Below are 14,240 nucleotides of genomic sequence, written 5' to 3' on the forward strand. Positions count from 1 at the left end.
CGGAAGAAGCCCTTCATCAACGAAAGGCAGAGGAAAGCCCGGTTATTCTTTGTTTGGGATCACAAGGATTGGATTGTTGATGACTGGGCTAAGGTTCTCTTCAGTGATTACTCCAATTTTCAGTTGATGCCCACTCCAGCCAACTTACTGGTTAGGAGAAAGCCTGAAGAAGCCAGCAAACCAGATTGTTATGTCCCTACAGTAAAACATGGGGCTGGATCAGTGATTATCTGGGGTTGTTTCAGTATTGGTGGAACAGGGCAAATGCAACTGTGTGAAGGGCGAATGAACCAGGTCATGTACAGGTCTACTCTTGAAAAAAAGTCTTCTTCCATCAGCTGGAAAAATCCTTTCTGCCTCCAATGACTGGGTTTTCCAACAAGACAATGCCCCGTGCCACACAGCAAGGTCAGTTAAAGCCTGGATGGAGAATCAGAACATTGGAACCATGCCTTGGCCTGTTCAATCATCAGATCTACATCCAATTGAAAACCTGTGGAAAATCTTCAAATGCAAAATGGAGAACCACAAGCCCAAACACAAGGCAAATTTGATTGAATTTGTGCAACAGGAATGGGCTGCTGTGACAGCAGAACAATGTCAGAAGCTGGTGGAGAGCATGCCAAGATGCATGGCTGCAGTCATTAAAAATAATGGTTATACAATCAAGTCCTAACTTCTGTGTGCATCATGTGACTTAGACAGAAAAGAAAGCATGGAATGCCTAAAAGCACTGTTTTTGGCAGTACAATGCCATGGCTATTGATGTAAGAACTGAAGTGATTTTTACAGATGGAACCGAATATCTGAATATTCGGTTCATGAGGTGGCATCGGAATATCACTTTTGAGATCTGAATACTCAGATCCCACTGTTTCAATTGGACAACTTCTCTTGTTTCCATTTGTTTGATGGAAACGTCTGTTGTTGTAAATATATGTTACTGTTTTGCACTACCTGTCATATGTGTGTGTGTCATTTTCTAAATTAGTATTTGATATGTTTAAATTCCCTTTACTGTGTTAATAAATAAAGAAAGGAAAAATATAAAAAATAATAATAATACAGGGTGGGGAAGCAAAAACGTCCTGTCAGGTAAAAAACAACTATAATTGGGTATAACTTTTTATTCTTTGGAATTTTGAACCGATTTCTTGAAGAACACAAACTTAAAGCTTTCAGAACATGTTTATTCAATATGTCCTCCATCAGCCATGATGAAGGCCTCGATACAGCCTCTGAAAGAGGCACAGGCCCCCCTGATATCCTCCTTGGGGTAGGCCTCCCATTCCCTGGAGATTGCAGCCTTAAGTAAATCCATATTGGCATGAGGGGTGGCATTGTTCCTCAACTCAATGGTGTCCAATCAGAAAAAATCCAGGGGGTTCAGATCAGGTGAGCTCGGGGGCCAAATGTCTTTGGGCCAGAAGTTCGCCATATTCTACTCACAGAACTTTTGGACCTTGTTTGATGCGTGAGCGGGAGCCCCATCTTGCTGCCACACATAGTTATTGTCAGGGCAGGTGGCCTTCAGCCAGGGCAAAACGGTGTACCTCAGAACTATCTAGTACACATCAGCCTCAATTTTCTGATCTGGCTTGAAGAAGTAGGGGGGGGCATCTTATTGCCATCTGAGCCCAAGACTCCCAGGACCATCTGGAGATCTCTTGGTGCCCAAACTGGATTGTCTGGCATGCTGGATGCGGCGATGGTCCTCTCACTGATGCCAACAATCTTGGCAATGTCCTCTTGAGGGAGTTGGGCATCCAGGAGATCGCAATCCCTATTGCGTTTTGCTTGTTGCTTGCTCATTTCACAATGCACCAAGGTCTGACAAATACTGAAAATATTAAAGGTAAGGAACTTTGATTTTAATTATGGTTTTGACTACCCTCACCGTTTGGGCAGGACATTCAAATTTGTCAATAGGACATTTTTGCTTCCCCAACCTGTATTCTGTCATTAATTGGGCCTGAATATTCAGAGCCCAGAAATTGCTATTCAGACCAGCCCTAGTGATTTTGGTCATTATCAAGAAAACCATGGAAAATGGCTAGATATCAGCTCTTAAATTAAACTCTTCTGAGCTATTTTTGTTGTTATCAATATATTTGTTCAAACAAATGTACCCTTAATTGTATCAGGCATTAAAATGAACAAGAAATTGAAGAAAACAGGGGTGGTCAAATAATTTTTTCCATGACTGTATTATGTGCTGACTCTCTTTCTGGTGCAGGAAACAGAATTAGACATAAACCTTAACCCTGCAGTATGGTTTTGCTTTACTAAGACATAAAAACACCCACACGACACACTAATAGCATGCTAACACCTGCATGTTCAATCATTTGTTGCATGTTTTCACTTTGTTTTTTGTTAAACCAACATATTTTACATAGCTGCCATATGTTTGCTGTCTCCTTGCTAGTTGTAGTTTGAAGCCAGGCTGTAACAATGGACGGGAAAAACTGTATCAAGAACCATATCTTCTTGACATATCTTTATAATTCCACATTTTCAAACTGCTTTCCTCATCTTCCCCAATGAGCTGACAAGAGCTACTGTTCCACGTATATTTTGTAACATTACTCATCCCTTAGTCAAGTTCTTGTACAGTGACAAGAACCTGGCTTACCTGACTTACATCAGTGACGTAGACTTCAGTGATAGGTGGTCCTCTGAAAGGGCTAAATCGTTCTCCAATACTGCGGACTACTGTACTGAAAACCCTCAACAGAGCTGCCAGCTTAGGCAGTGACACCGAGGGAGGTGGTATGTCTTCATCCAGTACCTCACATGACACCCCATGGCTCAGATCCTAAATAGAGCACAGAATCAAATTTTTCTTGGACCAAACCAACATCATTTATATATTCCAGACAGATTGTATCATTCTGCAGACATTACAGTTTTACCAAGATTTCATAAGACCTTTGAGGCTTTCCATATTTAATGAAGAGTTGCCCTTATTTAAGGTATATTTTGCTACACCTGTAAAATTGCTGCATAATACACAACTATAAATGGTTTTAGAACATGTCAGAGAAGCTCACTGTGGTCACCTCTGCATATGCCTCCATGTCCTCCAAGAACTGCCCCAGTAGGGTGGTGGAGAAGGTCAGGTCTGCGACCCAGAACTGCTCCAGACTCTGTAACCAGCCTAAATACAGACAGGGGAGAATGTGACAAATACAAAAACATTGGACTGTCATTTTTCTATACCTTTTCTACATTGGCTGTGTACTAAAAAGTGCATGTCTGCAGAACAGCAGCAGCAGTGTGTGCATAAGCATGTTATATGGGTTTTGTAAGCATCAACACACACCACTACTGACAGTATATTCATATAGTAATTGGAACCCTCATTTTGTGCACACATTGTGTGAGTGCAATTCATTAAACCATTTACAATTTTCATTCTGCCTATCAAATCTACACTTAAAGATTTTATATGCAAAACATATGACGTTTCAGAACTTTTTGAACATTTGATAAGACTAGACGTACTAACGATCAAAAGTTTTAGGATGCCTCAATTTTTCCAGTTTTTTTTCAAACACTCTTTTTTATTAACTTTTTAGCATTTAACAGTTTTTTTTCATTTGTTACAAAGAAAAAGTGCATCATCAGTGCAGCATGTGTCATCGACATAGGCCAAGAAGATGGACACAGAAGACAAGATAAAGACAATAAGTGCAATCATAGTGAATATATGTATCCGTATCAACCAACATACGTACATTTGTATACATAAGACACCTCGGAGAAAAGAAGAAATACAAAAAAAAACAAGATACAATGATAAGTTAAAATTAAAGCTGCAAGCAGCATTGGGCGGGACCTCGCCCTGTCCCCCCCACGCGGTCGGCAAGCAAGTGCTGTCCGTGACCGAAGATGAAAGCCAGAGGAGTTTCTCTGCCGGAATATTGTACGGTTTCAGACGAGATAATGTTTAAAGGTTTTGCATATGTTGGTGTATAGCGCCCCCTAGGTTGAAGATAGCTCAAATCCATTGACAAGTTTTCGTAGAGCTCGAGCAGATGAACGCGTGAGTGTTGGTTGCATGTCTGTATGTCATTCTTGTGCGAAGAGCTGAGGCCATTTGTGATTTTTGCAGTTTTTTGTGTCCCTAGGTGGCGCTATAAAGTTTTTCCAGATTTGTTTTCAGGATATTGAAATTTTCAGCACACCGGACCTGCGTACCAAATTTCAGCAAAATACATACACGTATAGGGGGTCAAATTAAGTGAAACATGGTTTCAGGTGAAGACAAATTTTGACAGCTTATACAAAAAACTAGACAAGTTACTGTGCTTCTTTTGATACCTTTTGCTTGGATGGATATTCACTATAATCTGGCCAAATATGACGACGGAATATTGTATGGTTTCGGAGGAGATAATCTTTAAAGGGTTTTCATATTTTGGGTTATAGCGCCCCCTAGATTGAAGATAGCTCAAATCATTCAGACAGGTTTTCATAGAGCTCGAGCAGGCGAATGTACGTGCCAAATTTCATAAGACGTTATGCACGTTTAGGGGGTCAAATTCAGCGAAACATGGTTTCAGGTGAAGACAAACTTTGACAGCTTATAAAAGGAAAACGAGACAAGTTAGCCTTTTTCTTTTGATAACTTTTGTTTGGCTGGATATTCACTATAATCTGTCCAAATATGAAGCCGGAATATTGTACGGTTTCGGAGGAGATAATCTTTAAAGGGTTTTCATATTTTGGAGTATAGCGCCCCCTTGATTGAAGATAGCTCAAATCTGTTCACAGGTGTTCGTAGAGCTCGAGCAGACGAACGCGTGAGTGGTGGTTGCATGTCTCTACGACATTCCTGTGCGAAGAGCTGAGATTATTTGTGATTTATACAGTTATTTTTGTGTCTCCAGGTGGCGCTATATAGTTTTTCCAGAATTTGTTTTCAGAATATTGAAATTTTCAGCAGACCGGACATGCGTACCAAACTTCAGCAAAATACATGCACGTTTAGGGGGCGACATTGAAGCGAAACATGGTTTCAGGTGAAGACAAACTTTGACAGCTTATAAAAGAAAAACTAGACAAGTTAGCCTTTTTCTTTTGATAACTTTTGTTTGGCTGGATATTCACTATAATCTGTGCAAATATGAAGCCAAAATATTGTACGGTTTCGGAGGAGATAATGTTTTAAGGGTTTTCATAATTGGGGTTATAGCGCCCCCTAGATTGAAGATAGCTCAAATCGGCCAGACAGGTTATCGTAGAGCTCGAGCGGACAAACGTGTGAGTGGTGGTTGCATGTCTCTACGACATTCCTGTGCGAAGAGCTGTAGCCTTTTGTGTTGCCCTTGTGGTTTGTTGCCGTTTGTCGTGGCGCTATAGACTTTTTGCAGATTTTTTTTTCAGAATATCGAATTTTTCGCGTGACCCGACATACGTGCCAATTTTCTCAAAAAGTTATGCACGTTTAGGGGGTCAAATTAAGCAAAACGTGGTGGACTTGTAAAATAATAATAATTAAAGCTGCGAGCAGCATTGAACGGGTCCTCGCATCCTTGCTGGTCGGCGACCCCAAGCATGTCCACCAGGCAATGCTGCGACAAAGTGTATTTAGGCTCATGGATGTAACGAGGACTGGATTCTGAGCACTCAGGTCAAATTTCAGACAGATTGGAGCATGTACAGACTATTTTTGCAGCACTTTGTGTCCATCCACCAGGTGGCACTATGTCTGTGACTGTATAGTGGTCTATGAAACTCATCAGGACTGGACTCTGATCAAACATGTAAAGTTTGAGGTAGATTACAGCATGTACAGGGGATTTACACAAGACGTCCTGCTTCATGGCGTAACATTAAAGTTCAGTTGGCCGCCATGGCCATGCCCTTTGAGTTTTGTGAACAATTTTCGCAAATATGCAACCTGAAGGCGTTTCTTATATATTTTCCCAAATTCAGGTGTTTTGGAGTTATTGCTAGTGACAAATGAATTGTTGAAAATGACCAAAAACACCAAAAATCTGACATTTAATTCAAAATGGCCGACTTTCTGTTGTGTTTAGAGAATGACTCCAAGAGACTTTTTTGCTTGCACTGATGTGCTACATATGCATGCCAAATTTGATAGTCATAGGTGAAAGTCTGTGTGGAGGCTATTTTTTAAATTCTTTTAGGGGGCGCTATGGTAGATGCTGTGAATGTATTTTGGCCAATAAATGTGATCAGGACAGGACTGTGTTTAATCATGTGAGGTCTGAGGTAGATTGGAGCATGCAGAGGATAGTTAGGTAGCACTTGATGTTTCATGGCGAACCATCAAAATTCTGGAGGTCGCCATGTCCACACCCTTTGACTCTGCAAGAATCTTTTAATAACTTTTGATCATAAAATCGTGTTGTATATCCTGGCAAAATTTCAGCTCTCTCGACCTTAACCCCGAGGAGGAGTTCGCTCTCAAAAATGAAAAAAATACAGAAATTTTATCCACTTAATTCAAAATGGCGGACTTCCTGTTGAGTTTAGGGGATGGCTCCAAGAGGCTTTTTTGTGTGTCCTGGTGTGCTCTATAGGCCTCCCAAATTTTGTGGATGTAGGTGAAACATGCTGCGGGGGCTGTTTATTAAACATACTGCAGGGGGCGCTATAGCACATGCCCTGCAGAGATGCATACAGTGTTATTCCTTGAGACGACTGTGATGTGTGTGTAAATTTTGGTGAGCTGTTGAACATTCTAAGCCTGTCAAAAAGTACTTTGTTTGTTACAAAAACAACGCATTGCCACGGCAACAGCATTTCATCAAATATCAAAATCTTCACACTGTGGTATTGTCTGGGGGTGAAGAATCAGCTGACCAATTTTCAGAATGATATGACAAAGTTTGGAGCAATGATGTGTGCAAATGTAATTTCTAAACTGCTTGTTACCAAGAGGTGGCGCTATGACTTTTTCTAAATTTTTCAGTGTGGATGTCCTCAAACTGGTTCTGGTGTCCAGCACATGAAGTTTGGGGCAGATAGGATCCTTTGCAGCTGAGATATGAACACTTCAATTTTCATGGCGAAACATCAAACTTTGCCGTCCCGCCACAGACACGCCTTTTCATCACACGTCACCATTTTTTCTGTGCTTCATCATCAATGTGTTCAGGCTTATGTCACAACATCTGAGGTGAATCTGAGCAACAGGCTAAGAATAGTACATGAAAGTCTAAAACTTGTCAAACTCTTGATACCACAAGGTGGCGCTGTGACTGTGAATGAATCTTGCTATATGGATGTCATCGAGGCAGGTCTGTGATCATACATGTCAAGTTTCATTCAGATCGGAGCATGTTCAGGAGAGTTACACAGCATTTCCTGTTTCATGGCGAAGGATCAAATTTCGACAGGCCGCCACGACCACACCCTTTAACTATGGAGGAAGATTTTGATAACTTTTTCTCAGGAAGGCCTGCTGTATGTACTGGCAAAATTTCAGATCGCTCAGACTTTCCCCCGAGGAGGAGTTCATCATAGATTTTGTACAGTTAACACATGATGGCGCACTTCCTGTTGGGTTTAGAGCATGGCTGTGATTGACTTCTTTGTGTTTCCTGATGTGCTGCATATGCCTCCCAAATTTTTTAGCTCTCGGCCAAATTCCCTCCGAGTTGGCCTAATACCACTTTTTAAAATTTTGTAGGGGGCGCTATGGAGCCATTTTTGCACACACCTCCACATGCCCTACAAAATATGAACATTTGCGCCAGTTTTGATGTGTGTGCAAATTTTCATGACTTTTTGAGCATGTTTAGACCCTCAAAAATGCAGTTGTTCTGAGAGACAAATAATAATAATAATAACTAAAGCTGCGAGCAGCGTTTAACAGGTCCTCGCATACTTGCTGGTCGGCGACCACAAGCATGTCCACCAGGCAATGCTGCGACTGAGAGTGCATTTAGGCCCATGAATACAACAAGGGCTGGATTGTGAGCACACAGGTCAAATTTCAGACAGATTGGAGCATGTACAGGCTATTTATGCAGTACTTTCTCTCCATCCACCAGGTGGCGCTATCTGTTACTGTATATTGATCTATGAAACTCATCAGGACTGGACTCTGATCAAACTTGTAAAGTTTGAGGTAGATTGCAGCGTGTACAGGGGATTTACACCTGATGTCCTGCTTCGTGGCGTAACATTAAAGTTCAGTTGGTCGCCATGGCCACGCCCGTTGAGTTTTGTGAACAATTTTCGCAAATATGCAACCTGAAGGCGTGTTTTATATATTGTCCCAATTTCAGGTGTTTTGGAGCTATTGCCTGTGAGAAATCAATTGTTGAAAATGATCAAAAACACCAAAAATCTGACATTTAATTCAAAATAGCGGACTTTCTGTTGGGTTTAGAGAATGACTCCAAGAGACTTTTTTGTTTGCACTGACGTGCTACATATGCATGCCAAATTTCATAGTCATAGGTGAAAGTCTGTGTGGAGGCCTATTTTTTAAATGCTGTAGGGGGCGCTATGGTACATGCTGTGAATGTATTTTGGCCAATAAATGTGATCAGGACAGGACTGTGTTTAATCATGTGAGGTCTGAGGTAGATTGGAGCATGCAGAGGATAGTTAGGTAGCACTTGATGTTTCATGGCAACCATCAAAATTCTGGAGGTCGCCATGTCCACACCCTTTGACTCTGGAAGAATCCTTTAATAACTTTTGATCATAGACATCGTGTTGTATATCCTGGCAAAATTTCAGCTCTCTAGACCTTAACCCCGAGGAGGAGTTCGCTCTCAAAAATGAAAAAAATACAGAAATTTTATCCACTTAATTCAAAATGGCGGACTTCCTGTTGAGTTTAGGGGATGGCTCCAAGAGGCTTTTTTGTGTGTCCTGGTGTGCTCTATAGGCCTCCCAAATTTTGTGGATGTAGGTGAAACATGCTGCGGGGCTGTTTATTAAACATACTGCAGGGGGCGCTATAGCACATGCCCTGCAGAGATGCATACAGTGTTATTCCTTGAGACGACTGTGATGTGTGTGTAAATTTTGGTGAGCTGTTGAACATTCTAAGCCTGTCAAAAAGTACTTTGTTTGTCACAAAAACAACGCGTTGCCACGGCAACAGCATTTCATCAAATATCAAAATCTTCACACTGTGGTATTGTCTGGGGGTGAAGAATCAGCTGACCAATTTTCAGAATGATATGACAAAGTTTGGAGCAATGATGTGTGCAAATGTAATTTCTAAACTGCTTGTTACCAAGAGGTGGCGCTATGACTTTTTCTAAATTTTTCAGTGTGGATGTCCTCAAACTGGTTCTGGTGTCCAGCACATGAAGTTTGGGGCAGATAGGATCCTTTGCAGCTGAGATATGAACACTTCAATTTTCATGGCGAAACATCAAACTTTGCCGTCCCGCCACAGACACGCCTTTTCATCACACGTCACCATTTTTTCTGTGCTTCATCATCAATGTGTTCAGGCTTATGTCACAACATCTGAGGTGAATCTGAGCAACAGGCTAAGAATAGTACATGAAAGTCTAAAAATGTCAAATTCTTGATACCACAAGGTGGCGCTGTGACTGTGAATGAATCTTGCTGTATGGATGTCATCGAGGCAGGTCTGTGATCATACATGTCAAGTTTCATTCAGATCGGAGCATGTTCAGGAGAGTTACACAGCATTTCCTGTTTCATGGCGAAGGATCAAATTTCGACAGGCCGCCACGACCACACCCTTTAACTATGGAGGAAGATTTTGATAACTTTTTCTCAGGAAGGCCTGCTGTATGTACTGGCAAAATTTCAGATCGCTCAGACTTTCCCCCGAGGAGGAGTTCATCATAGATTTTGTACAGTTAACACATGATGGCGCACTTCCTGTTGGGTTTAGAGCATGGCTGTGATTGACTTCTTTGTGTTTCCTGATGTGCTGCATATGCCTCCCAAATTTTTTAGCTCTCGGCCAAATTCCCTCCGAGTTGGCCTAATACCACTTTTTAAAATTTTGTAGGGGGCGCTATGGAGCCATTTTTGCACACACCTCCACATGCCCTACAAAATATGAACATTTGCGCCAGTTTTGATGTGTGTGCAAATTTTCATGACTTTTTGAGCATGTTTAGACCCTCAAAAATGCAGTTGTTCTGAGAGACAAATAATAATAATAATAACTAAAGCTGCGAGCAGCGTTTAACAGGTCCTCGCATACTTGCTGGTCGGCGACCACAAGCATGTCCACCAGGCAATGCTGCGACTGAGAGTGCATTTAGGCCCATGAATACAACAAGGGCTGGATTGTGAGCACACAGGTCAAATTTCAGACAGATTGGAGCATGTACAGGCTATTTATGCAGTACTTTCTCTCCATCCACCAGGTGGCGCTATCTGTTACTGTATATTGATCTATGAAACTCATCAGGACTGCACTCTGATCAAACTTGTAAAGTTTGAGGTAGATTGCAGCGTGTACAGGGGATTTACACCTGATGTCCTGCTTCGTGGCGTAACATTAAAGTTCAGTTGGTCGCCATGGCCACGCCCGTTGAGTTTTGTGAACAATTTTCGCAAATATGCAACCTGAAGGCGTGTTTTATATATTGTCCCAATTTCAGGTGTTTTGGAGCTATTGCCTGTGAGAAATCAATTGTTGAAAATGATCAAAAACACCAAAAATCTGACATTTAATTCAAAATAGCGGACTTTCTGTTGGGTTTAGAGAATGACTCCAAGAGACTTTTTTGTTTGCACTGACGTGCCACATATGCATGTCAAATTTCATAGTCGTAGGTGAAAGTCTGTGTGGAGGCCATTTTTTAAATGCTGTAGGGGGCGCTATGGTACATGCTGTGAATGTATTTTGGCCAATAAATGTGATCAGGACAGGACTGTGTTTAATCATGTGAGGTATGAGGTAGATTGGAGCATGCAGAGGATAGTTAGGTAGCACTAGTTGTTTCATGGCAAACCATCAAAATTCTGGAGGTCGCCATGTCCACACCCTTTGACTGTGGAAGAATCCTTTAATAACTTTTGATCATAGCATCGTGTTGTATACCCTGGTCAAATTTGAGGTCTCTAGGAGTAAACCCCTTGGAGGAGTTCGCGCTCAAAAATTCAAAAAATAGAGAAAATTCATCCACGTAATTCAAAATGGCGGACTTCCTGTTGAGTTTAGGGGATGGCTCCAAGAGGCTTTTTTGTGTGTCCTGGTGTGCTCTATCGGCCTCCCAAATTTTGTGGATGGAGGTGAAACGTGCTGCAGGGGCTGTTGTTAAACATACTGTAGGGGGCGCTATAGCACATGCCCTGTTGAGATGCATACAGTGTTATTCCTTGAGACGACTGTGATGTGTGTGTAAATTTTGGTGAGCTGTTGAACATTCTAAGACTGTCAAAAAGTACTTTGTCACAAAAACAACGCGTTGCCACGGCAACAGCATTTCAGCAAATATCAAAATCTTCACACTGTGGTATTGTCTGGGGGTGAAGAATCAGCTGACCAATTTTCAGAATGATATGAAAAAGTTTGAAGCAATGGTGTGTGCAAATGTAATTTCTAAACTGCTTGTTACCAAGAGGTGGCGCTATGATTTTTTCTAAATTTTTCAGTGTGGATGTCCTCAAACTGGTTCTGGTGTCCAGCACATGAAGTTTGGGGCAGATAGGATCCTTTGCAGCTGAGATATGAACACTTCAATTTTCATGGCGAAACATCAAACTTTGCCGTCCCGCCACAGACACGCCTTTTCATCACACGTCACCATTTTTTCTGTGCTTCATCATCAATGTGTTCAGGCTTATGTCACAACATCTGAGGTGAATCTGAGCAACAGGCTAAGAATAGTACATGAAAGTCTAAAAAATGTCAAATTCTTGATACCACAAGGTGGCGCTGTGACTGTGAATGAATCTTGCTGTATGGATGTCATCGAGGCAGGTCTGTGATCATACATGTAAAGTTTCATTCAGATCGGAGCATGTTCAGGAGAGTTAGACAGCATTTCCTGTTTCATGGCGAAGGATCAAATTTCGACAGGCCGCCACGACCACACCCTTTAACTATGGAGGAAGATTTTGATAACTTTTTCTCAGGAAGGTCTGCTGTATGTACTGGCAAAATTTCAGATCGCTCAGACTTTTCCCCTAGGAGGAGTTCATCATAGATTTTGTACAGTTAACGCATGATGGCGCACTTCCTGTTGGGTGTAGAGCATGGCTGTGATTGACTTTTTTGTGTTTCCTGATGTGCTGCATATGCCTCCCAAATTTTTTAGCTCTCGGCCAAATTCCCTCCGAGTTGGCCCAATACCACTTTTTAAAATTTTGTAGGGGGCGCTATGGAGCCATTTTGCCACACACCTCCACATGCCCTAAAAAATATGAAATTTTTCGCCAGGTCTGATGTGTGTGCAAATTTTCATGACTTTTCGAGCATAATCAGGCCCTGAAAAATGCAGTTGTTTTGGCAGAATAATAATAATAATAATAATAAACCCTAAGGTTCCAATAGGGTCCTTCGGCACCGTTGGTGCTCGGACCCTAATAAACCGTAGGGTTTCAATAGGGTCCTACGGCACCGTTGGTGCCTTGGACAGCCGGTGCCCTTGCACCGCCTGTCCTCGGCACCTCGGTGCTCGGACCCTAATTAAAGCTGCGAGCAGCGTTGAACGGGTCCTCGCATCCTTGCTGGTCGGCGACCCCAAGCATGTCCACCAGGCAATGCTGCGACAAAGTGTATTTAGGCTCATGGATGTAACGAGGACTGGATTCTGAGCACTCAGGTCAAATTTCAGACAGATTGGAGCATGTACTGACTATTTTTGCAGCACTTTGTGTCCATCCACCAGGTGGCACTATGTCTGTGACTGTATAGTGGTCTATGAAACTCATCAGGACTGGACTCTGATCAAACATGTAAAGTTTGAGGTAGATTACAGCATGTACAGGGGATTTACACAAGACGTCCTGCTTCATGGCGTAACATTAAGGTTCAGCTGCCCGCCATGGCCATGCCCTTTGAGTTATGTGAACAATTTTCACAAATACTCAACCTGAAGGCGTGTAGTATATATTGTCCCAATTTCAGATGTTTTGGAGTTATTGCCTGTGAGAAATCAATTGTTGAAAATGACCAAAAACACCAAAAATCTGACATTTAATTCAAAATAGCGGACTTCCTGTTGGGTTTAGAGAATGACTCCAAGAGACTTTTTTGTTTGCACTGACGTGTTACATATGCATGCCAAATTTCATAGTCATAGGTGAAAGTCTGTGTGGAGGCTATTTTTAAAAATTCTGAAGGGGGCGCTATGACACATGCTGTGGATGTATTTTGGCCTATAAATGTGATCAGGACAGGACTGTGTTCAATCATGTGAGGTCTGAGGTAGACTGGAGCATGCAGAGGATAGTTAGATAGCACTTGATGTTTCACGGCAAACCATCAAAACTCTGGAGGTCGCCATGTCCACACCCTTTAACTCTGGAAGAATCTTTTAATAACTTTTGATCATAACATTGTGTTGTATATCCTGGCAAAATTTCAGGTCTCTAGCAGTTAAACCCTAGGAGGAGTTCGCTCTCAAAAATTAAAAAAATAGAGAAAATTTGTCCACGTAATTCAAAATGGCGGACTTCCTGTTGGGTTTAGGGGATGGCTCCAAGAGGCTTTTTTGTGCGTTCTGATGTGCTCTATAGGCCTCCCAAATTTTGTGGATGTCGGTGAATCGTGCTGCCGGGGCTGTTAATTAAACATGCTGCAGGGGGCGCAATAGCACATGCCCTGCAGAGATGCATACATTCTTATTCCTTGAGATGACAGTGATGTGTGTGTAAATTTTGGTGAGCTGTTGAACATTCTAAGCCTGTCAAAAACTACTTTGTTTGTCACAACAACAACACGTTGCCACGGCAACAGCATTTCATCAAATATCAAAATCTTCACACTGTGGTATTGTCTGGGGGTGAAGAATCAGCTGACCAATTTTCAGAATGATATGAAAAAGTTTGGAGCAATGGTGTGTGCAAATGTAATTTCTAAACTTCTTGTTACCAATAGGTGGCGCTATGATTTTTTCCAAAATTTTCACCGTGGATGACCTCACACTGGGAATGGTGTCCAGCACATGAAGTTTGGGGCAGATACGATTAGGATTTGCTGAGATATAAACATTTTAGTCGTCATGGCGAGACATCTAAATTCGCCGCGCCGCCACAGACACACCTTTTTATGACACGTCACCATTTTCACTGTGAATAATCAT

At 41.9% G+C, this 14,240-nt stretch overlaps 1 protein-coding gene across 2 annotated transcripts in view; it reads right to left on the minus strand.

The window, feature by feature from the left end:
• smg1 (SMG1 nonsense mediated mRNA decay associated PI3K related kinase) overlaps nucleotides 1-14,240 on the minus strand; it is a 238,923-nt gene that overhangs the window by 172,061 nt on the left and 52,622 nt on the right. The window contains exons 9-10 of one of the 2 annotated variants that reach the window (XM_051941283.1): nucleotides 3,063-3,160; nucleotides 2,645-2,818 (exon numbers count right to left, since the gene is read on the minus strand). In XM_051941283.1, the coding sequence (XP_051797243.1) occupies nucleotides 2,645-2,818; nucleotides 3,063-3,160 (272 nt within the window). Of the gene's footprint in view, nucleotides 1-2,635; nucleotides 2,819-3,062; nucleotides 3,161-14,240 lie in introns of both variants that reach the window. The other variant, XM_051941282.1, reaches the window with a different exon arrangement.

The sequence above is a fragment of the Acanthochromis polyacanthus genome, chromosome 21, assembly GCF_021347895.1.
Source record: "Acanthochromis polyacanthus isolate Apoly-LR-REF ecotype Palm Island chromosome 21, KAUST_Apoly_ChrSc, whole genome shotgun sequence".
Classification (NCBI taxonomy): domain Eukaryota; kingdom Metazoa; phylum Chordata; class Actinopteri; family Pomacentridae; genus Acanthochromis; species Acanthochromis polyacanthus.